Source organism: Medicago sativa, chromosome 4 (assembly GCF_051527215.1).
Source record: "Medicago sativa cultivar Bolivia chromosome 4, Bolivia_mono, whole genome shotgun sequence".
Taxonomy (NCBI): Eukaryota; Viridiplantae; Streptophyta; class Magnoliopsida; order Fabales; family Fabaceae; genus Medicago; species Medicago sativa.
Genome location: NC_140752.1, coordinates 47921948 through 47945731, shown reverse-complemented (window position 1 = coordinate 47945731; position 23784 = coordinate 47921948). Strand labels below are relative to the sequence as shown.

The following is a 23784-nucleotide window of genomic DNA, read 5'->3' as shown; positions in this document are numbered from 1 at the left end:
GGTTTTTAAGTTCTTGAAGTTGTTTAGTTTGGTTGGCAATAGAATTTTCCAACAAAATTTCCAAATTGGATTTCTGAGTGAATCTTTGGTTGTTTGCATAACCGGGTGGTGCTACTTGTCCATAGGGATTTTGGTTTTTATAAAAATTTTGATTTTGTCGCATCCCTTGGTTGTATTGAGCATAATTCATTTGCTCAACACCATTAATAGCACTACCTAGTTGGCAATCAACACCAGCATGACCAGTTATACCACATATTTCACAAGAAGGAGTAGAAGCAGAATTGATAGCACTAACATTGAGTTTTTCAAGTTTTTCAGTTAGTGTATCAATTTTAGAAGCAAGGTGGTCATAGTTAGAGACTTCGTACATACATGCCTCCTTTTTGGAGGATGAGGAACTAGTGATGGCTCTCTCGTCGGTCCATTTGTAATGATTTTGAGCCATGTCTTCAATCAGGGCATACGCCTTCGTGTAGTTCTTGTTCATAAGTGCTCCACCTGCAGCTGCATCAACAGACATCTTAGTGGTATAAGACAAGCCATTATAAAGAGTGTGGACTATAAGCCACTTCTCTAGGCCATGGTGGGGACAAAGTCTTAGCATTTCTTTGAAACGCTCCCACGCATCATAGAGAGATTCCCCATCTTTTTGGTTGAACTGCGTGATTTGGTCTCTAAGTTTAGCGGTTTTAGATGGTGGAAAGAAACGGGCAAGGAATGCTTGCCTCATCTGATCCCATGAGGTAATGGAACCGACTTCGAGGGAATGGAACCAAGCGCTAGCTCTATCCCTTAAGGAAAAGGGAAAGAGATGAAGTCTTACGGCTTCTTGGTTCTCCTTCATGGTTCCACTAATTCATAGGAAAACAGAGATGTGAAGATTGGGATCCTCAGTGGGGGATCCCGAAATGATAACTGATAGGGTCAAACCGCAAGTGCATGGCCTATCGAAGTAATAGTAGTAAGTATAGTATCGTTCCGCTAGGGAGTTGGTCAATCTAATTAACTTTTAGAAAATGATTAGAGGAGAAAGAAGTAAGAAGTTGGAGAGTGCAGTTTTTGAAAGTAAATAACAATAATATTAAAAAGCCTCGGGATCATTGGTTCATCATAATAACGAATCTTTTCACAAGCAAGCCTTAAACTTATAATTATACGTTAATCTTAATTACTAAGGACAAGTTTCTCTTTAGCATATCACAGCTCCTCTCGAAGTCAGTGAGTGTATCCCTCCAACAACCACACCTATTCTCATGGGTGATTGCCTTTGGGACCCTTGAAGATCGAAACTTTATGTGTCCCAAGGTTTGCTAGACTATTCTCATGTTTCGCAAACCTTGTCTAAATTCACTTGCTCGGATATCAAAGCTCCGCGTTCACTTTATGAATTGATATCTGTGATGATGAATTAACCATTATCAAACCCTCCACGTTCGCTTCCACAGTTTGATAATAATTAATTCATGTTAAAACGGTGAATTTAGATTAGGTATTAAGGTAACAAATAATTAGGGTTTAAGGCTTGGCTTGATCCGGATTACGTCATTAGACTTATCCAACTATCCCAAGAAAAAGAAGTCTACTCACTCATGTTCATCGTAGACATGGGGGAAGAAGAGAGAATGCGATAAAAGTAAATTGCAAAGAAGAAAGTAAATAAAGTAAAGAACTTTTATTGAAATAAAGACTTGAAATATTCAAAGTAAAGGTGAATGTTTATGGTGGAGAGCTACTCTATTTATAGCTTTACAATTGACTTAGAAATTAAGCAACTAAAGGGATAAAACGGTAAAGCTGCAACAGGGTAACTTGGGCCCGAAGAAAAAGCAGCAAAAGTGAATCTGGGGACGGGCACGGCCGTGCCACATGTTGGCACGGGCCGTGCCAAGCTTCTGAGTATGGGGGAACATATTTTTGTCCCGTATCTTCGTATTCTTGCGCTGTATTTTCTCCAGTCCTCTTTCTTTCGCTCCAAGGCACCTTCCACCATATATTCGTTCCTAAAATAAAATAAAAGACAATTTAAAGTAAAATATTCTAAAAGGAAATAAAATGCAATATAATTAAATCAAATCTTATTTAAAACTAACTAAATAAAGCATTAAAATATACTAATCTATGACTCATCAATAACGGAGAAAGCTCCCCCTATCCAAGCACTCGCCAAAAGCAACTACTCCTGCACAACGTCTACCCATCCATACAGACAGGTAGGCGGTCAAACCATTGGAGGTAAGCTTCAAATTAATCATAATCAACATATGAAAACACAAGCATTTAAGGATTCATACATATCACATATATATAACCGTCCCTCTTAGAATACTAGCATCACATGATTATTATCCCCCATTCCTTACATCTCAACTTTCACATTACTAACATAGCATAGCAAGCATATTTAATCTCTAATCAAGTCATCGACAAGAATTCATCATTATCAACATCAACCAATTAAAATATTACTCACCTCATTGCTCATCTAGCATGCTTAACACAACAAGTACAATTCATCATTTCAAAGTTATAAGCAACCAATCATCATTATCAAAGAAATCACCACATCATATGTATATACATATACAATTCTCACCTCATCATTATTATCAAATTAATTATCATCAAATAGACTCACCACGTGTATAAGTACAAGCAAGCAAGACATGCAATTAGAACATAGTTCAATTATTCACAACCATCAACAAAATCCACCAATGTACACATACACCAATCCACACAATCACAACATTCACCAAATTTCACCAATACACAAATTCATCAAGTCACATATTCAATTATGTCACAACTCATCAACCATTAATTCCAAATGTCACAAGTATATATTCATCAACCATACTTATCATCAACAATCACCATTCACATGCAACAACAAGATAACATTTCAATATGCAATGCGCCTACACTCGACACATATATGCATGTGGTACCAAATCTCCTCAAGGTCGTCACTCATGATGCAACAGAAACATCATATGTAAGAGTCCATCTCCTCTTACAATTCACCTATGTAAAAGTCCATCTCCTTTTACATTTCAACATATGACTCAATATTATCATGATGCATGGACATACAACAACAACCCGATAATGCACAACTTCAACACAACTATCAACGACAATGTAAAAGTACACCTCCAATTACATTGACTAGCTCAACAACTTTTGCATTATCAAGTATTCATGTCCACACATTCAACACAAACTTCAACTAAGAGTCATCACCACATTATCATCAACATAATCATCATCATATTCATCAACAACCAACAACATCATCATCATCATAATTATCAACATACATCAACATCAACTATATCATATAGTTCAACAACTCCTTACCATTTCTCACAATTCAATTAATGGAGAAAATACAACACATTATGATCAACATCATATTCAACACCTAACAATCATCCACATATCCTCAATTAACCATATGAAACCATTCATAAAAGATTTATAAAGTAATTGGATTTAAAGAACCATTTTCGCAAGTTCGTCTCTCATGTACAACATAAAAATATTTGAGACAAATAATTCAAAACCAAGCATATAAGTGCAGTAGAGTATACTTGGGCATTTCACCGGCCAAACACGACGAAATCATAAAAATCACAAAGTTCGTCTCACTTTTTCACTTTTCGAGAAAATTTCCATTTTCAAATCAAAGCAAGTTAGATCCATCACTTCGTAGTTTAAATACCATTAAACACCTCAATTGGACTCATAACACTCAAGTTTCGTAGCTTGGAAGCAATTCATAAGGTTTGGGTTGACTTAGAAATAGTTATGCGGGATTTTCGTAAAATTTCACTTAGACCTCCTTGGAGTATTTCCATCATAACTCAAAAACCGAAAATTATTTTCAAGTCAAATTAAAGCCACTGGAAACCTAACAAAATTATCTACAACTTTCATGTTTACACCGAAGGCCAATTCAAAACAGAAACGTGTGAAAAAGACGCAGGAACGCGAAACAGGGGATGCTGCCACTGTGCAGCTCGCCCCAGCGAGTAAGCTCACAGGGAGCACCTCCTGCTCGCCTCCCACTCGCCTCCAGCTCGCTGTGGCGAGTTGGGACAGTCCTGTTACGGGAAAAACCCATTTTTTCACCCCAAAACCACAATTTTGACTTCCGAAAACTCAAATTTGATCCCAAAGTTTGTTTAAACATTTCTAAACATGAAAAGACACTCAAAATCATGTAAAACTTGCACCAAAACATTCTTCCAACAAAAATCACCATTTGACCCATTTTCATGAAAACCTTCAAGAACAACACAAATTCATGTCAAGCTAAATGATTATGATTACCCAAGGTTTCATTCATCAACAACAACATTTCTCAACAACAACAACAACCAATCATGAATTGATCAACAATTCATCAACAATAACATTGTATCTCACCAATTTTGAGCAAAAACACAAGTATTCATATATACATAGCTTGAGCATGTAATTTTATCATCAACAACTCAATTAACATTCAATTTACATACCCAAACATTGCATCAAAACATAAGCACGAATTTACCAATGAATTCCACAATAATCAAGTATACGAATAAGCACTTATGTAAAGAATTAGGGTAGAAGCTACAACTAAGTGATTATGATTAAAGACTAACCCCCTTACCTTAATTCTCCACAAATTCAAACTATGGCTTCACTTTAGCTCCCACAACTTGAATCTCTAGCTCTCTCTAGCTCTCCTTCTTCAACCCTTACTCTTCTCTTGTTCTTTCTCTTTCTACCTCTTCTCCCAAATGAAAATGTTGGTGTAAACCCTATTTTCTCTACAAACTAGAGTTTATATAGGTTCTACATAATTGGGCTCAACTCACAATACCTTAATGGGCCTAACCCATTTCTATTGTAACCCAAAATGTTACTACTCACTAAACGGTAAAATTAATAATAACGGTCACCTACCGGTAATAAAACAATTCACTACAACTCCCTAGCACTTAGTAAAATAATACTAGCTCTCACTAAGCACTAAAAATAATCCTCATCAAAATTACAAAATTACCCCTACTCACAAAATGACCAAAATACCCTTGAGTTTAAAATGATTAAAATACCCTTCTAACACCGAATTCTACAATTCCCAACCAAAAATACATACAGAGGTAAACAATCACATAAGAGCACATATTAACACACATAAAAGAATTAAATAAATAATAAAATAAATCTAGCAAAAAATCGGGCTGTTACACCCTATCTCTCTCTTTAACTATCAGAAAATGTCTAAAACTTATCCACAAAATGAGACAAAAAAGCTATTTATAGAAGTCTAAAAAGTGAAATCTCGCTAAACGAGTTGCAACTTGCTATAGCGAGTTGCCTTGCTTCACCACAGGATGACTGTCACATAACCTTTCCTAAGCCGCTTTAACTCGTGTTGGCGAGTTCAACTCGCTGTGGCGAGTTGGCCTTCAAAGTTGAGGGCCTTCTATAGTTTTCACTCTATGGATTCGCGAGTTTGACTTGCTGTGAACTCGCTACTGGCATGTTGAAAGCGTGGAAACCTGGGAGTTTCTGCCCTTTTTTCGCTGTGGCGAGTTGAACTTTGCATTTTTTTTATGGTTTTTTTGGTCCTTGCTTGTATTTTCCTGCACAAATGGGTAGAGTAAGGCACATAAAGCATAATTGGCATATTTACATCAAATTGTAGCTTTTCCATAGATAACTTGCAAAATAAGTCACTAAGGTGCCTAAAATAACACATGAAATGTATCACTTTCCAACACTTATCAAACTCTCCCCAACTTAACTCTTTCTTTGTCCTCAAACAAAAGATTCAAAAAGGAAATTTACAAGGCTTTGGACACAGTTTTGAGCATAATGCAAAATAGTTCAAAGTTTAAAAATTTCTTAGGTGCATGATTCAAATGTGAATGCGCGGGCAAGCATGAAATCTCCTACTAATCTAAGCATATACTATGAATGTGAAACAAGTCCTAAGCACAAAATTTACATCACATAGTTCAAGTCACAAACATGATTATCTATGAACCACACCTAACACACTTCTTTGTAAGTAGATGAATCAAAGTAATAACAATGAGTGAGGGTAATGAACACACATTCAACAATCCTGCTAACATCCTGATCAAGTTATGTGTCCATCCAAATATCATCTCAAAAAGCATAAAAAAAAAAAAAAACATAGATCAAAATGTCTTTCTAGGGTTATAACTTGGCTTGGCTACAAAAGAAATGTCATATGTGGGATAATTAAATTCAAATGGCCAAGCATAGAGGAACATTCGTTCTATTTACAATCAAAACAATAAATTTACATGATTCCCCTACAATTCTTTGCAAACCCTTAGTGATAAACAAACTATACAATAATCTTGACAACTTATTCTATTTTTGCTTTTTTTTTTTGTTTTTTCTTCACATGTACACGTTTTTGTTTCTTTTTCTATACACTTCATTGTTGTCAGATTAACTTTAAAATTCACCATGATACTTGACAAAATAATTAAATCTCCCTTTCTCCCCAACTTAAACACAACATATCCCTAATTGAATGTTCCCCTATCCTAAGGCAAGGGACATAATACGTGAAGGTTAAGGGTTTAAAAGTGTAAAAATATCAAATGCCTAAAGTGAATAAAAAAAGAACTAAATTCTGAAAAATTTCAGGCAAATTCACTAAGCATTGTGCTTATGAATATTGACATTTCATAATTGAGGACTTCGATTCATTAAGCTAGGATTGGGTTATCAAATACTCACTTTTCTCACTGGGTAGGTTTTATGTGGTCAAGTGTTTCAACTCCATTTCAAAAATTGCCTTGTTCCTATCCATGCTTTCATACGATTCACAACAATTATCATATTTAACATAAAACAATTGTGTTAAATAGTGATTGTCGGTCTCCTGCATATAGTACAACACTTTGAGGTTTCCTCACTTTTAGGCTAAGTTCTAAATGGTTCATGAATAAGCATGTTCTTGATGAGAACTATATGAAACAAGTTTTGTGCAAAGTACTTGGTTCAAATTCCAGTAAGTACCTAGAAAAACAGGAAACCAATACCTTGGATGTACGCTTTATCACAACTTTTATCATAATCACGCACCTGAGACTTTGCTCAATCTCTGGCTCTTTCAAGCACTTTACAAGTTAAGGCTCTATAACAATATCATTTTCATACACAAAAGCAAGAGTAAAACAAAAGATTTAACTTCCAAAATATTCAAAAGATTTGATCAAGTCTTAAACAAAAGTACTTAAAACACATATTGTCTAAAAACACCACAATACAACATTAAACAATACGGAAATACTAGTAAACAATTAAAAAGTCACAAGTGCCCCAAAAATAAATGCTAAGCAAATTAACATTGTTCAAAAGTAAACACATAAACATAAATAACTGAAATGGAAATAGATGGAATAAATGATTGAAAGCTTAAAGCTTATCAATGTTCATCCATTTCATCTGTGAACTGTTGCTCCTCATTATCACTACGATCTCCACCACTTGAACTTTCACTCGCCATCACCGCTTCCGGATCATCCTGGTCCACACTTGCAGCAGCATAAAATGCCTCACCCCCTCCGTAAGGAAGTGGCCTGACTCCAGGCCACGCAACATACTCCTGAAAAGCATATGGAGACATCACCGGAAAAGAGTGATCACCCGGATGCATGTGGGCATTGAAGAAAGACTCTTGAAGGGCAGTATTACTCTGGTGTATCGCTTCATTCTTGTCCCAAGTGTATTGGAAGCTCTCGTTCATCCATGGGACAAAAGATGAGAAGTAAAAAGCCTGATGGGTGGGTGCTAGAGCTTGGGATGGGTCAGCTTGTGGTGGAGGGTCTCTTGAGGTGGAGGCTCTACTCTCTTTCTTCTCCAGATTATCAATGAATGCATCATCAATTGGACCCTTCAATTCCTCATGAACCGGAGGAGGAATGTGGATTTTTGCATTAAGAACCAGCCCCACGATCAATTCGGGAAAGGCAAGCTTGCAGGATGGCTCCTTCCTTCCACTAATGACTATCTTCTTCAGCTCTCGAGCAATGATTCGAGCAATGTCCACCTCACCACCACTTAGGATGTACCATATGAGAGGGGTAACCTTGAGGGTAGAGGAAGAGGTGTGGATTTTGGGCCAGACGTTGTGCACAAGAAACTTAAAGATGACCTGAGCAGGTACGGTCATGTTGGAATACACAGCTCTATGTGGAATTACAGCCTCACTCCTATCATATTTCTTACCCTTTTTCAAGATCTCCCTTTGAATTTTTCCGTGGTCCCAATCACTTTGGTTACTCTTCTTTGGTAGGGGCATAGTTGCTCTTCATCATCCTTTAGGTCAGGAAAAATGTAAGGGTTCCCAAGGTAGGTATTGATGGAGTCCCGATCAAACCCAATGGTCTTCCCCCTCACATAGGTGACAAAAGGAAAGTCTTTATCAGGATTGTCACCAGCTGGTAAAATTCCCTTAGGATCTCCAGGTTGATGTTTGGGTTAGGGTTGAGCAATTTGTCCCATTTTCTGTTTTCAAAGATCCCCAAAATCCCGTTCTACTTCCCCTCAGGGTTAATGTTAAAATCATTGTCATGCCATGTGGTTTTCTTGAAAACTTCAAGAGAAAACCATCATTCGATTATTTCAAGTTCATGTTCATTTCTCATTCAAAGTTCGTCTTAAATTAATAAAACCATTTCAAATCCAATCAAACGATGTTCCAACAACTATATTCGTCAAAACAACATCAAAACACAATAAAAGGAACACTTGGGGATATCCGGAAACAACCCCAAAGGCCAGTAATATGCATAACAGCGTGTGCTGTTCAACACATCTCGCCATGGCACAGGATGGCTCGCTGGGCAAGTTAGGCAGGAACGGGGAACCCAGAAAATGGGTTCCCTCTCAGGAACTCACTCCAAAAACACTCCAAAATCCCAATTGATCCAAAATCACTGCACAAACTTCATCAATAGATAACACAGTAATAGGAACAATTAAAACACTTAAAACATGGATTCATATCATCAAATAATCAAGTTTTCATAATCATGGTCATTTTTCACAAAAAGTCCAAAACTTTACAATTCAAACCAAACTTCACAACCAAGACCAACAATTCACAACCCATTAATATTCAAACATACCCAATGAGTCAGCAAGTGATCTAAGACATATTTGAGCAGTAATCAACAACAAAATTCATGGTTTTCACACAATTAAGCAAAATTCTCAAAAACAACTTATTCTACATCATCAACCACAACCTAAGCATATAAACAACTTAATTCTACAAAGTTCATCATACCCATAATTAATACTTAATTATAAGCACGAATTTCATCTCACATAATCATCAATTTCACAATTTAATCAAAACAAACATGACGCAAAAGCTAAAAATATGATTATAGCTTATTATGAGAACAAACATATCCCCCTTACCTCAAACTCTCAAAAGTTAGGGCTTCAATCTCCTCTTATAGCTTTCTCTCCTTTTCTTCCTCTTCTAAGATCTTCTTATTCTTTCTCTTCTCTCCAATTTCTCTCTCTAGCCACCTTTTGGTAAAACTTATGAAATGAATGTGTAACCCTAATTTCTAACTAGAGTTATCCTTATATAGTCTCACTATTAGGTTAGAGTTCCCCCTCTCTTAATGGGATTCATATTTTTAAAACTTGGACCAGACTGGTCGGTCGGACCGGTCCAACCGGGAACTGGTGACATGACTGATTCGAGCAAATAGTTGAATCGGGTATGCAATTAAATCGTGATGAATCGGTATGAACCAGACGGTTTTCAGTCAAACCGGTGACTTGGTAGTTTTTAAATCGGACCGATTTTTCGGACAAAGCTGCAGTTTAGTATTTTGTAGAAAAATCAGAGTATGAGAGAGCTGCAGTTGCACACACACAGAGAGAGAGAGAGAGAGAGAGAGAGAGAGAGAGAGAGAGAGAGAGAGCAAAATCATATTTAACCATGAAGATGGAAGAGAAAAGACACATCTCAAAGACGTAGGAGAGGCTAAAACATTTGAACAAGAAAGAGACATGAATCTAAAAACCTCTAGCGCTGCTGTCAGTACTGTCACTATTAGGGTTTGTTGTTGGTGCTTAGTAAGTAGTGTAACACCCTACTTATAATAAGCGGTAAAACGCGCGAATATACAAATATCTAGAAATAGATGCTACGTCTTCAAACAAAAACAACATATATGTATAAATTATCAAGTCTCATAAACAGCAGCGAAACATATATAAAACCATTTGAGTAACATCTCCAAATCTCGTGACAAAAATACATCTCTCAGATACAATCAATGTCTCAACTCCAACTACATAATCAAAATAAGATCCAACATGCAAGCACTACCCTAGATCAGAGCCTTAATCTAGACACTTGCATAAAAAAAGGAGGAACTCCACTCCTCGGCATCATCAAGCACACAAACTAAGCACCCTGCACTCCATCTACCCGTCCATACGGAAAGGTAGGTGGTAAACCACTGAGGGTTAGCATTACATCATCATAATCCATATAAGTTTTAACAAGAACATTGGAAATGAAAGATATATATATATATATATATATATATATATATATATATATATATATATATATATATTCAAGAACGAAGAATAACAAGTCATACATGTGTTCACAAGTATTCACAACACTCACATCATTCAATATCATCATTCCAAGTTCGTATCAACAAGTGTATCACACACATATCACAATTTCAACCATGTCAATTAACAATTAACAAGTCCAATCATCATGCATAACTCAAATGTATTTCAATACACCAACAATGTATGCAATGACTCTAGACTCATCTAGATGCATGCGGTACCATATCACCTCAAGGTCGTCACCTTCGATGCAACAAAAACATCGTAATCACCTCAATTGGATGTAAAATCCACCACCATCAGTCATGAATGCATGAACATATGACTCGACTACAATGCATATGTTCACACAAACCAATCACCTCAACACCACCAATACTTGTATATATGTAAATCAACAACAATTCACCACCACTTAACATATATATAATCACCAACAACATTCATGATTCAAGCAACATATAGTTGTCACATATATACACCTCCAATCATCTTCACATAAGGTATAACAACTATTCATAAAGGATTCATATACAATTGGTTCTTAAAACTCAATTTCAATCAAGTTCGTCTCTCAAAGTCACAACATTAAGAATAATTGGGCATTTAAGCCAAAACAAGGTAAACAAGTTCAATTGCCTATGCCATGTATTCTCATAAGTCACTTGTGCGTGCAGTTGAGGTTACATAAGCATTTCATCGGCCAATTATAACGGAATCATGAGATTCACCAAGTTCATCTCTTGGTAGCATTTTACAAAACCATACATTTATAAAACAAAACCAAGATATAACCTTCACACCATAAGTTGAATACTCTAAAACTCCTTAATTGAACTCATAAAACTCAAGTTTGAAGTTAGGAAACACTCCATAAGGTTTGGGTCGACATAGAAATAGTTATGCGGATTTTTCGTAAAACTTCATCAAGACCACCTTGGAGTATTTTCATCATAACTCAAAAACCAAAAATCATTTTCAAGTCAAACCAAAACCTCTGGAAAGCTAACAAAATTATCTACAACTTTCATGTTTACACCGAAGGCCAATTCAAAACAGAAACGAGTGAAAACGACGCGGGAACGCGAAACAGGGGATGCTGCCACTGTGCAGCTCGCCGTGGCGAGTGAATCTACTCGCGAGGCGAGTAAGGTCACAGGGAGCACCTCCTGCTCGCCTCCAACTCGCCCCCAGCTCGCCTCCAACTCGCCCCCAGCTCGCTGTGGCGAGTTGGGACAGTCCTGTTACGGGAAAAACCCATTTTTCACCCCAAAACTCCAATTTTGACTTCCCAAAGCTCAAATTTGATCCCAAAGTTTGTTTAAATATTTCTAAACATGAAAAAACACTCAAAATCATGTAAAACTTACACCAAAACATCCTTACAACAAAAATCATCATTTGACCCATTTCATAAAACTTCAAAAATAACAACACAAATCATCACAAGCTCAAAGATTATGATAACTCAAGGTTCCATTCATCAATAACAACACCTCACAACATCAACAACAACGTACTAATCATGAATTCATCACAGTTCATCAACAACAACATCTCATATCAACAATTTTTTGGGTGAAACACAAAGCATACATATGTACATGATTTAAGCTTGCAATTTCATCATCAACAACTCAATTAACATTCAATTTACATACCTAAACATTGCATCACAACATAGGCACAAATTTCACAATTAAAATCAATTCATCAATTTCATAAAAATGGGTAAAAAGGAAAAGTTATGAAATTATGAGTGAAGTCTAACCCTCTTACCTTTAGCACCAAGAATCTCTAACCCAAGCTTCAATTTAGCTCCTAGATGATGAATTCCTCTTCTAGCTCTAGCCTCCAACCCCTTTCTCTTGTTCTTCCTCTTGAACCCTTATTTTCTCTCTATCTCTATCTTAATTGAAAATGAAATGAAATGTTGGTAAAACCCCAATTTCACTACCAACTAGTGTTTATATAAGCTCTACTCAATTGGGCTCAACTCACAATGTCTTAATGGGTCTAACCCATTTCTATTCTAACCCCAAAATGTTACTACTCACTTAACGGTAAAATATAACACTAACGGTCACTTAGCGGTAAACTAAATAATTATCCCGCTCTCCAACACTTAGTAAAATAATAACTCTCACTAAGCACTAAAAATAACCTTCAGCAAAAATTACAAAATTACCCCTGCTCTCAAAATGACCAAAATGCCCCTAAGTCCAAAATGACTAAAATACCCTTCTAACACCGAATTTTACAATTCCCAACAAAAAATACACACAGAGGCAAATAATCACACAAGAGCACATATAACACAATTAAGAATAATAAAAATAAATCTAATCGAAAAATCGGGCTGGTACAAGTAGCAGTATAATGGGCCTATCAAAATAAGCCCAAGTTATATTGACATGTGTTAACAATGATTAAAAAAACGTGTTAACAAAGCTTGCTGCACGAAAGGAAAATGTAACAAAACTCTTGTGAAAAGAAACTAATAGAAGCATTGATATATTTTTAATATTTAATTTTTAAGAGTAATTTGTTCTATTTTGGTTTTTCATGTTTTGAATATTCAGAATACTTTTAATTAGTATTTGGTGTAAAAAAAAATTAGTGTTGTGAATAAATTTTCAATATATTTGAGATGAGTCATTTAACTTAATCTGATTAAATGTAGAGATATTCTTTTTAAATATTAATCATGTAGTTTAATTTGAAGAATGAGTTTGTAAAATTATGTTTATTTATGTGTCTTAATTTTTTTTTTTGTTTTTTTTTTAATTTTTTAAAGATCGAGTCACATGGTTTATTACTATACACTGTTTTTATAAAGACCAAGTCATATGATCGAGTTATTCGGTTTAATCAGATTCAATCATGCGGTTCAACCAGTGACCCAATGGTTCAACCAACGAATCATTGACCCAAAATCTTTATTGAGTCGATGACCGGTCCGAGTTTTAAAACTATGATGGCTTAGTAACTTCTCATCTTATTAAAATGTTACTACTCAATTACTTCATTAAAACCCCTCATTAAATACTCATACATTACCGTCTTACTTAACTATCACAAGTTACTACTAACTCTACTAAAATAACTCACCACACTAAAAATATTAAAATATCCTTCAATTCCAAGATTACTAAAATATCATCGCTCATCAAATGACAAAAATGCCCTTAATCCTAAAATGATTAAAATACTCTTCTCGTCTAAAAATCCACTAATCCCAAATCAAACATACAACAAGCAACAATTAATAATTAAATAAATAATCCTAGCGAAAAATGGGCTGTTACACCTATCACGGGTAAGGAATTTGTGGAGAGAGGGGTTGATTCAGTTGTTGTGGAGGTAGCCATGGTTGGTCGCTTATAGCGGAAGTATAGGGAAGAGGAGGTGGTGGTGGGAGGGTAGGAGGACTAGGATAGGATCTAAAACCTAGCCGATACCTTATAGGAAAATAGTTGAACGCTTTTCATTGATAATTTGAGTGCATTATATACATCTATTTGTTATCATTCTCTTAATGACTAATGAATACAAATAGGAATGACTAATTAAGACAAATGAATACATATTATTATTTTTAAATAACACGGATTCTATGATGAAGTAATACAGATACTATAAAAATAAAGTATCAAATATTGTATTGAACTCAAATTCTCCCTAACAAACAATTTGTCGTTAGATGAAATTCATTAACTATTCACCAAAAATAATGAAATTCATTAACCACTTAAACGAAATTACTTCATGATTACGAAACATTTTCGATAATGAAACGAGTTTGTTGTGACTAATTTCCAAGACTAGAGTATATTCTCTTATACTCTTTTTTATGTCTTGACGCGGTAATAGTTAATGGCTTACATGCTTTATTATACACCCCGTACTATGCACTCATCAAGAAGAATTCCCCTCTTTCTAGATACAATAACTCATATTTTCCCTATATAGACATTTCTCAACTTTTTGTTTAATTTCCTTTCCTCAATCACCGTCACACACACACACTTAATCCTTTTATTTTGTTTATTCCCCGGGAAAGACCATTTTCTTTTCAGTTTCACTCAGATAACACTATCTCCTCATAAAACAAAAACACCTTTTTCTTCAAAATACAAAAGAAATATGTTGTTTTTCTATGCACTTTGTTTGTTTTACAAGGTTTAAGGTCAAAGCGTGAACGTGTTACTAACCTTTCTTAAACGCATGAAACAAAAACAGGGTTAGAATGAGTTTTCTTCAAGGTTTAGTCTAATTTTGAACTTTAACAGCGACATAAAGAGAAAATTGCTATTTGTTACAGAAAAGGAAACAGTGTATCAAATTCACAACATTGTTGTTTAAGAAAATATTAATGTCTAAGAAATAAAAAAGGCATAGATTGAGTATTTTTCGGTGGAAAAAATGGGTAATAATAAATGCTAAATATTACAAATTTATTACTCTTTTTTAGTAGAGTTTTTTTTTTTTTTTCAATCCCTATAACTATAATTATTTCTCTCTCTTCTCCCTTTATTTTTCTCTTATTTGGGTTCTCATTTTGTTCAAGGTTGAGATAGAAGCTGAATTAGAAACTCCTTGTTCTTTTTTCTTCCTTTGATATACAATGAGGTCAATGCAATCTAGGTCTAACCTTGATTGCTTTCTTCACCATACAACACCTATTGTACCATCTAAGTTTCTACAAAAGGTTTTTCTTATTCTTTCCATTCTTTCTTCCTTTTTTGTTTTTTGGTTTACTATATTGTGTGATTATGAACTTATTTTATTTTCTTTTTTTTATTTGACAGCACGAGATTAGAAACCTTAACCGTTTATGGAATCCGTGTGATAGAGAAACAGTTGAATATTTCACTCTGAGTGATCTTTGGAATTGTTTCGATGAATGGAGTGCCTATGGCGTTGGAGTTCCAATCAACTTTAAAAATGAGGAGACACTTGTCCAATACTATGTTCCTTACCTCTCTGCAATTCAAATATTTACAAGCAATAATTTCAGGTATTTTACTTCTTCTTTTTTTTTTATTGTGTCCAAATGCACTTTTTCTTCTGTGATACGGCAAATGTTAGTATGTTAATTTTTAATGTGTCTTTCAGAGAAGAGATTGATTCTGGTGATAGTGAGACAAGGGATTCGTTTAGCGATTCTTACAGCGACGATAGCGAGTGTGATAAGCTATGGACATCATCAGAAGAGGGAGCATCTGAGCAAGATAGTCTCTGGCATTTGAATGACCGATTGGGTCATCTTTATTTCCAGTATTTTGAAAAATCAACTCCATATGGAAGAGTTCCTCTAATTGATAAGGTAAATTTTCTTTTTTGTTATTGTTTGACATGTTCTTTATTCTTAAAGATTAGACAATCATTTTATCTTTATCCATTTTTTAATTACATCTTTCTAAGAAGATGAGAGTCCATAGATTAGGCAAAGCAGTAGGAAATTTTTAATCTATGGATTAGGCACAGCATTAAAGAATTTTTTAGTATATAAAGAAAATTTGTGACTTCTGACTTTTCAATGTGAAGCCAGAAATCTCATTTTCCTCTGCCTAATAAATTGTCACTTTGTACCTAGTCTTACGTTCTTATCTCTTTCTTAAGTGGAAATAGGAACATCACATATTATTCAATTTTCTTTATTTTATCTTTTTTTTTTTTTTGGGTGTGTTTGTTTCAAGTGTATCAAATTTATTCCTAGGAATATAAAGATAGGAATTTTATTCTAAGGTATTTAGAAAAAAGATGTTTGGTTAACATTATAATATTTCAAGGAAACTTAAAAATAGGGAATATAATATGTAATTACACATAATTTTATTTTTCCCACCATTTTCTTTGGGAAAACTTTTCTATTCACAAGAACATTTTATACCTGGCAATAAAATTTAGTAAACTCGTAACAAACATAGACGTATGCATTTTTATGATTTTATTCTTAAGAATCTACGAATATAACTTGAAACAAACACGCCCTAAATGAACAAGTAAAGAAATTGAGATTTAAATCGGACATAGACAATACAATGTCTCTAACAACTGAGTGAGCTATTATAATGAGTACTTATTTAATGTTATTAATATAATTAATTATTTTACTTATCAAGTGTATGTTCTCCTTCCAAAACTTTTGCTGTTTGGTTTGGTTACCTTATCTTTGTAATTTTCATTGATTGGATTTAGTGATTTTCATTAAACAAGAGACTCCTTTAGTTAAATTATTGTCTAGGTCCCACCTATTTTATTTTATTATGGACTTTTATTATAGAAGCCGAAAGAAATACAAAAACATCACTATTTCTTGGGATTTAGTCTTCACAGATATTAGTTTAATTTTTCCAATTAGAGTTTTGTTCCATCAGTTTGGTGGATATATTTTCAATCAAATCGGGAAGTCAAAAGTGTTAAATTTTTTTGAAACTGATACCAAAACTGTGAAAAAAACAATGCGAGGACCGAGTGTTTGAAAAAAAAAAAAAAAAAAAAGTGATGAAAAATTCAACTAAAAATTTAACTTTTATAAGGTAAGAGGATCAAAAGTGAATTTCATTTTAAAAAAGGTACTTTTAAAAAAAACTGTTAATCACTTTTTTTGAACAAACAAAAACCTGTTAATCACTTAAAATTGGTCTCCAATAAATTGTTATAGTTGTTATTTAAAGATGTCAAATAAACCCACAGTTTACATACCAAGATTTGTATCGCAAGTTTGTAAGGTGTTGAAATGTGTTTGATGTGGGAAAGAAAAAAAAAAACTACCGTGTATAGGACAAACGTAGAAATGTTGTAGATATTTTGATGGATCAACTAAAAGAAAAAAAATACTTAAAATATAAATATAATAATATATGAAGATTTTAAGCACTAATTTAGGAGTTCGTAAAAATGTTATTTTAGCACAACCGTTGATTCTATGGTTGACAAATTGGTCCCTCCCTTTCAGATTAATGGGTTAGCAGAAAGATACCCAGGGTTGATGTCACTTAAAAGCGTTGATCTTTCACCAGCAAGTTGGATGGCAGTTGCTTGGTAATTAATTTCTATTCCTTGCTATAACTTATATTAATTCTTTTATCTTTTATAATTGTCATTTTTCTTTAATTAGTAAAGGTATAAATGGTTAAATTAGTACATTTGGAAATGATCAAAATATGTACTAAATTTTCATGTTTGGTCTTTCTTGTGAGTTTGAGTATTTATTACGATCAATTGATCAATACTCATGGTTGATATTTTTAGGTACCCGATATATCATATTCCCATGGGAAGAACAATTAAAGATCTTTCAACATGTTTCCTCACTTACCACACACTTTCATCTTCATTTCAAGGTATTCCTTATACATATTTGGAATTGGATTATTTAATTTAATGTTGTCAAGCATTCATGTAGTAATGGGTCTCATCCCTTATAGTATTAAAATTGGACCAGTCATATGTTGATTAAGCTACTCTCCATTTATCTCGTAATAAGTATTTCATTTATAAATGAAAGTGTCATCACTTTTAATGCTATTATTCCCTAAAAAAAAAAAAAATTTAATGCTATTATGTTCACCACTCTTAAATTATTATTTTTCTGTGTTTATGATAGTAAATAGTCAATGGTTGTTACTTTATAATTTAGTAAAATCATTATTTTTCTTTCTTTTATTCATTATTTTTTGGCCAAACTGTACTTTTTGCCCCCTTAGTTTTAAAATGTTGCGATTTTTGCCCCCCAATAAAAAAAATGAAAATTTTGCCCCTTAATTTTACAAAACGTTGCAAAGCTAATGAGATGACGCCATCTGTCCCAAAATAGGGGGTCAAAATTGCAACATTTTTAAAGATAAAGGGTCAAAAGAGTTTATTTCCCTAAAGATAGATGGTTAAAAGAGCATATTTCCATAAAATTAGAGGGTCAAAAGAACATATTTCTTTAAAAGTAGAGGGCAAAATTTTCATTTTTTAATAGGGGTCAAAATTGCAACATTTTAAAATTTAAGAGGCGAAAAATACTGTTTAGCCTTATTTTTTCATAATTCGTGTGAAATTCGATCATTGTTATGCAACAAAGAGAGTACATTTAAAGTCAATTCGATTATCATCCAAAGGCCTAGTTCCATACACGATTCATTTATGTACAACTACCATGCCTATTAGCTTTTTGCACTTTTTAGATAGAAATGTAAAAAAAAATAAAAAAAAAATTAAAACTTAAGAAGGGATGTGTATTAAATGGACCCAACTTTTGCTGAAAATTTGTGTAGATATGGACCTTGATAATGAGATTGAAGAGACCCAAGAGAAGAGGAAGGAAGGTGAAGGCATCTCATTGCAACCATTTGGTTTAGCCACGTACAAGATGCAAGGGAATTTGTGGGTCTCTGGAAAATGTGGTAGGGACCAAGAAAAGCTGGTTTCACTATGTAGAGTGGCAGATTCATGGTTGAAGCAACTTAAGGTCCACCATCATGACTTTAATTACTTCATGGGCATTCGGCATGGCTAAAAGGATTAATATACACTACTACTAGTCCTAGTACTTTATATATTGACCTCCTAACTCTTCTTTTTTAGGATATTTTGTTGTTGAGCACTTGTTTGGACCATTAATTGCATTTTCTATGTTTTTTATTTTTATTGGAGTATGTATGTATGAGGAATGAAGACTTTTGTAGTTGTTTACTTGAGAGCATTTTTGGACATGCACTTGTTAGACTCCTTAGAAAGGGTAACTAATGAATTTACTACTTTGTATAGCCTCTTTGTGAAGAGGTTCTTTGTGTGTAGAGAGGTAGATTAGGAGGTCAGAATATTACTACTACTTACTTTTGACCCAAAGAATATTACTACTTAGTACTTCAACTTGTATATAATTCATCGTGGTAGTTAATTGTTGAGAGGTTTGAGATGTGGCATTTTTTTAATAAATGTCCCCTTTGCAACGAATAGTATATTGCGTTTAAGCTAAAAAAAATATAGGGTTAAATAAGTACATGATCCTCTTAAATATATCAACATTTTATTTTAGTCCCTCTAAAATATTCTTTAGGCTTTTGGTCCCTTTAAAGTTTTTCATTTATGTAATTACTCTCTGTTACACTAGAGCAAGGACCAATTTCATAGATGAAAATTTTTAGAAGGACCAAAACCCTAAAGAATATTTTATGGGACTAAAATCAAATGTTGGTATATTTAGTGGGACTATTTACTTATTTAACCCAAAAATATATATATTTCATCTTTCCTCAAGGAATTTTTATTTATTTTTTCATTTCGTTCCACTTTCTCATCTATGAAAAATACTCCATCTCACTTAATTTCTACTCTAAATCTCTACTTCCACACTATTTCCCTTTAGTTTCATTCCTTTCACTTTTTTACTTTCATTGTCTTTGTTGTTACTTGCTTTTGTGAGTGAACCATGCATAGCATTAATGTTAAAAAAGCCATGTCAATTTGAGAGAATGCAATGAGATGATAGAAGATGGGAGTGCCAACCACCAACAATCCCATTACCTTTTCAACAACGGACACATGGGTTCTCGTCCTCAAAAGTCAATAAATCGGTATCACATCGCTGTTTGGCACTTTGACTTATTTGGATACTTTAGATTTCATGTCATAAATTCTATCCATAATCGGACAGTAGCACAATCCTTGTTCTATTAATTACAACAAAAGTAAAACATGTAATCCTTGACACGTGTTTTCTATATTACCTTTGTATTTTATTATAAATCGTTCCGATGTTTTGACATATTTAAAAAAAAATTATTTTGTATTAAATAGAGATATTATGAGCGATTTTACAAAAGTATTCTTCACTCTTAACATGAGGAAAATATATCAAAAGAATTATAAGAATAATAAATAGTACAAAGTATAATGGCAAAAAATATTGATAATGCATTGATATTATCCCTTCAACAGACTTTGGAGACTCTAAAGAATAAGATTCATACCCAGGATGACATCCATAATATTAAGGCCATGGAGACATCTCTAGATGAGCTTATACATCAAGAACTCTGGTGGTCTCAAAGAGCCCAGGTTCATTGGCTTAACCATGGTGATCTTAACACTAAGTATTTTCACCATAAGGCCAACCTCAGGAAACACTTGGCAGAATAGTACTAAAATCCAATCTATTTTTTCTTTTTACTTTCAAAACATGTTTGATAGCTCTCACAATAGTCAAGATACTGACATCTTTGATGTTGTTAAGAACAAAATAAGTACTCCGGACTTTAACTTTCTCAGTACTCCATTTTCAAATGAAGAAGTGCAGGAAGCCATCCGAAATCTCAAGGCCAATTATGCACCTTGTCCGGCTTCACTGCTTTATTTTATAAAATGTACTGGAAATTTATATGTCCTAACATTTTAGATTATGTTCTTAACATTCTTAATAATGAGGGTCCTATAACTGAATTTTCGAAGGTGACAGGAGCGCATCAGCTCAACACTCGACTTACACGGTGTCGCTTCAGCCCTCACCAACTCTAAGCCACCGTCTTCATCAACACATAAAGAAGTCGACACATGGGAACATGCAAATAAGGTATGTCGTCACACTATAATGACTACCTTATCTAATGAGTTGTTCGATGTCTACTATTCGTACAAGGAAGCGAAGGAAATATGGGATTCAATGGTTCTGAAATACACCGCTGAAAATGCTGGAAACAAAAACTTCGTCATAGGCAATTACTACCGCTGGACAATGTCAAAAGAGAAAGACATTAAAGATCAAATCAATGAATATCACAAGATGATTGAAGAATTAAAGGCTGAAAGTATTCCTCTCTCGGATGAGTTCGTTGCTGGAATTCTCATTGAAAAATTGCCTGAATCATGGAATGACTACAAGAATCAGCTGAAACACAAACAGAAGCAGTTACCGTTGGCAGATCTCATCACACACATCATCATTGAGGATACCAACCGAAAGGAGAGCAGGGCAGCCAAGGCTAAGACATTAGCTTCCCAAGCAAATCTGATCCAGAACAACACTAATCAGAAGAAGAGGTATTATAACAAACCTAATCATAAACCTGGTCACAATAAAAATAAACATGTTCCTCGTGTTACTAATCCCACTTTCAAAAAGGAAGCTGGCCTCTGTTATGTATGTGGTAAGAAAAGTCATTGTGCACCTCAATGCAGATACCGAAAGAAAGATGAGAATCCTCCTGAAGCTAATTTGGCTAAAGGAGATGATGACATTATTGTTGCGGTCATTGCTCAAGCAAACATTGTGACTGATGTGAACAAATGGGTGGTAGACTCTGGAGCTACCCGACATATATGTGCTACTAATGATGCCTTCACCTCCTACACTACTGTGGGGGATGGAGAAGAACATGTTTATCTTGGTGACTCTCGAACTGCTGCTGTTTCGGGAAAAGGAAAAGTTATGTTGAAGCTCACATCGGGAAAGACCTTGGCTTTAGGGGATGTCTTACATGTGCCGGAGATAAGAATCAATCAAATTTATGTGGCTCTTTTGAACAACGGTGGGATTAAAATGTCATTCAAGTCTGACAAGATTGTAATGACAAAGAATAATGTATTTGTGGGGAAAGGTTATTGTGACAAGGGTCTCTTTGTACTAAGCATTGCTGAAGTTATGCATAATCAGGTTCCTCTTTAAGACGGATTAGTTTCTTCATTTTCTTATCAGTATTGCAATTAGAATAAGTATGGCTGAAAAGCTTGTTGTCAAATGATGTGATTTCATTTTATTGAATTAAATTCTGTTGTTTGCTTTGTTACTTACACTTGTTATACTTGATTTTAATTTAAGTGTTTTTCTTAATTTTAAAACTGTCATTGTTATAGATTTAAAAAACCTTGACCACATGTGATGCCAATGCCATGTAGTTTCAAATTCATTAGTTCTCCTTCTGTATGGTCTCGGTATCTATCTATCAAATATATATTATGGAATTGAAATAAGACAGATAGAAATAAGGTCTTATATTACTATCATAGTTCTGTGTGTAATTTTATCATCTGTACAATTTTGAATTTATTTTCCTCTATGTTTTTGAACAAATGTTAATACTCCATTTTATTGCCACCATGTGCAGTCTGTACAAACCATTGTTGTGCTAGAAATTCTATATGCAAAATGAAGTTCCTCTTTGTAAAATGTGCACGCAACCTATTCAATTCTTCAGTTCTGTGTTAACTCAAGTTCTATATATAATTTTATCAGGATTTCCATTTTGGTACTGTCATCATGATTTAGTTGGGTGTTGCATTTGGTTTTGTTAATTCATCACTATCATCATATGACAAGTTTTATGATTAGAAAATCATATTTTGAATGTGCATGTTTTGGTAGATAAATGTGAACCTGTTATACATGAGAAAAAGTATATGAGATTATGTGAATATTGAATTAAATTACTTGTTTGCAATTAACTTCTCTTAGACTGATGCATGAAACTATATTTAGCATGTGCTTATAATAATTTGACAAAAATGCAATGTGAATTCGTAAGGCTATCAGAACCTTATTGGATGAAAGTATATGTGAACCATTTTATTGTAGAAAGATGTATTTGTAAAGCTACGAGAGTCATTAAGACAAAAAAACATGGTAACTTCTTTTTGCTCGTAGTAGGCAAGATCATTATATACTTCATAGTTGGGTTTGAAAATTTATGTTACTAACCTTAATAGATATACAGTTTAAATTGTGGTGATCAAGATTACTATTGTGGTGGCATTAGATTTTCATTCTTTGCCAATTACTTTATAACGTGTAACTGTATTAAAATAAATTTAAGTAGACCTGTATAAATCTAGAATCTATTGTTTTAGTAAATATTTATGATTAAGCTACATTTATTTTATTATTTATTTATGTGTGTTATATCTGCTTTTATGTGATTATTTGCCTCTGTGTGTATTTTTGATTGGAATTTGTAGAATTTTGTGTTAGAAGGGGATTTTAGTCATTTTGGACTTAGCGTTATTTTGGTCATTTTGAGAGTAGGGGTAATTTTGTAATTTTGTTGAGGATTATTTTTAGTGCTTAGTGAGAGCTAGTATTATTTTACTAAGTGCTAGGGGGTTGTGGTGAATTATTTTATTACCGGT

The 23784-nt window shown here is 33.9% G+C and overlaps 1 protein-coding gene and 1 non-coding gene across 3 annotated transcripts; both read left to right on the top strand.

Moving 5' to 3' along the window:
- The first annotated feature begins 578 nt into the window (after positions 1-578).
- LOC146929436 (small nucleolar RNA R71) lies at positions 579-685 on the top strand. The gene has a single exon (XR_015009094.1). It is a non-coding gene; the product is annotated as a small nucleolar RNA R71 (small nucleolar RNA).
- Positions 686-14742: 14057 nt separating this feature from the next.
- On the top strand, positions 14743-19602 carry LOC146929435 (uncharacterized). Of its 2 annotated transcripts, XM_085701367.1 has the most exons (7): positions 14743-15094; positions 15236-15376; positions 15477-15685; positions 15784-15994; positions 17630-17715; positions 17926-18017; positions 18939-19602. In XM_085701367.1, the coding sequence occupies exons 2-7, from the start codon at positions 15293-15295 to the stop codon at positions 19178-19180; spliced, it is 924 nt and encodes a 307-aa protein (XP_085557493.1). In that variant the 5' UTR covers positions 14743-15094; positions 15236-15292; the 3' UTR covers positions 19181-19602. The 2 variants fall into 2 exon arrangements, with proteins under 2 accessions (XP_085557493.1, XP_085557492.1); XM_085701366.1 differs by lacking the exon at positions 14743-15094 and having other exon boundaries at positions 15233-15376.
- The last annotated feature ends 4182 nt before the right edge of the window (positions 19603-23784 follow it).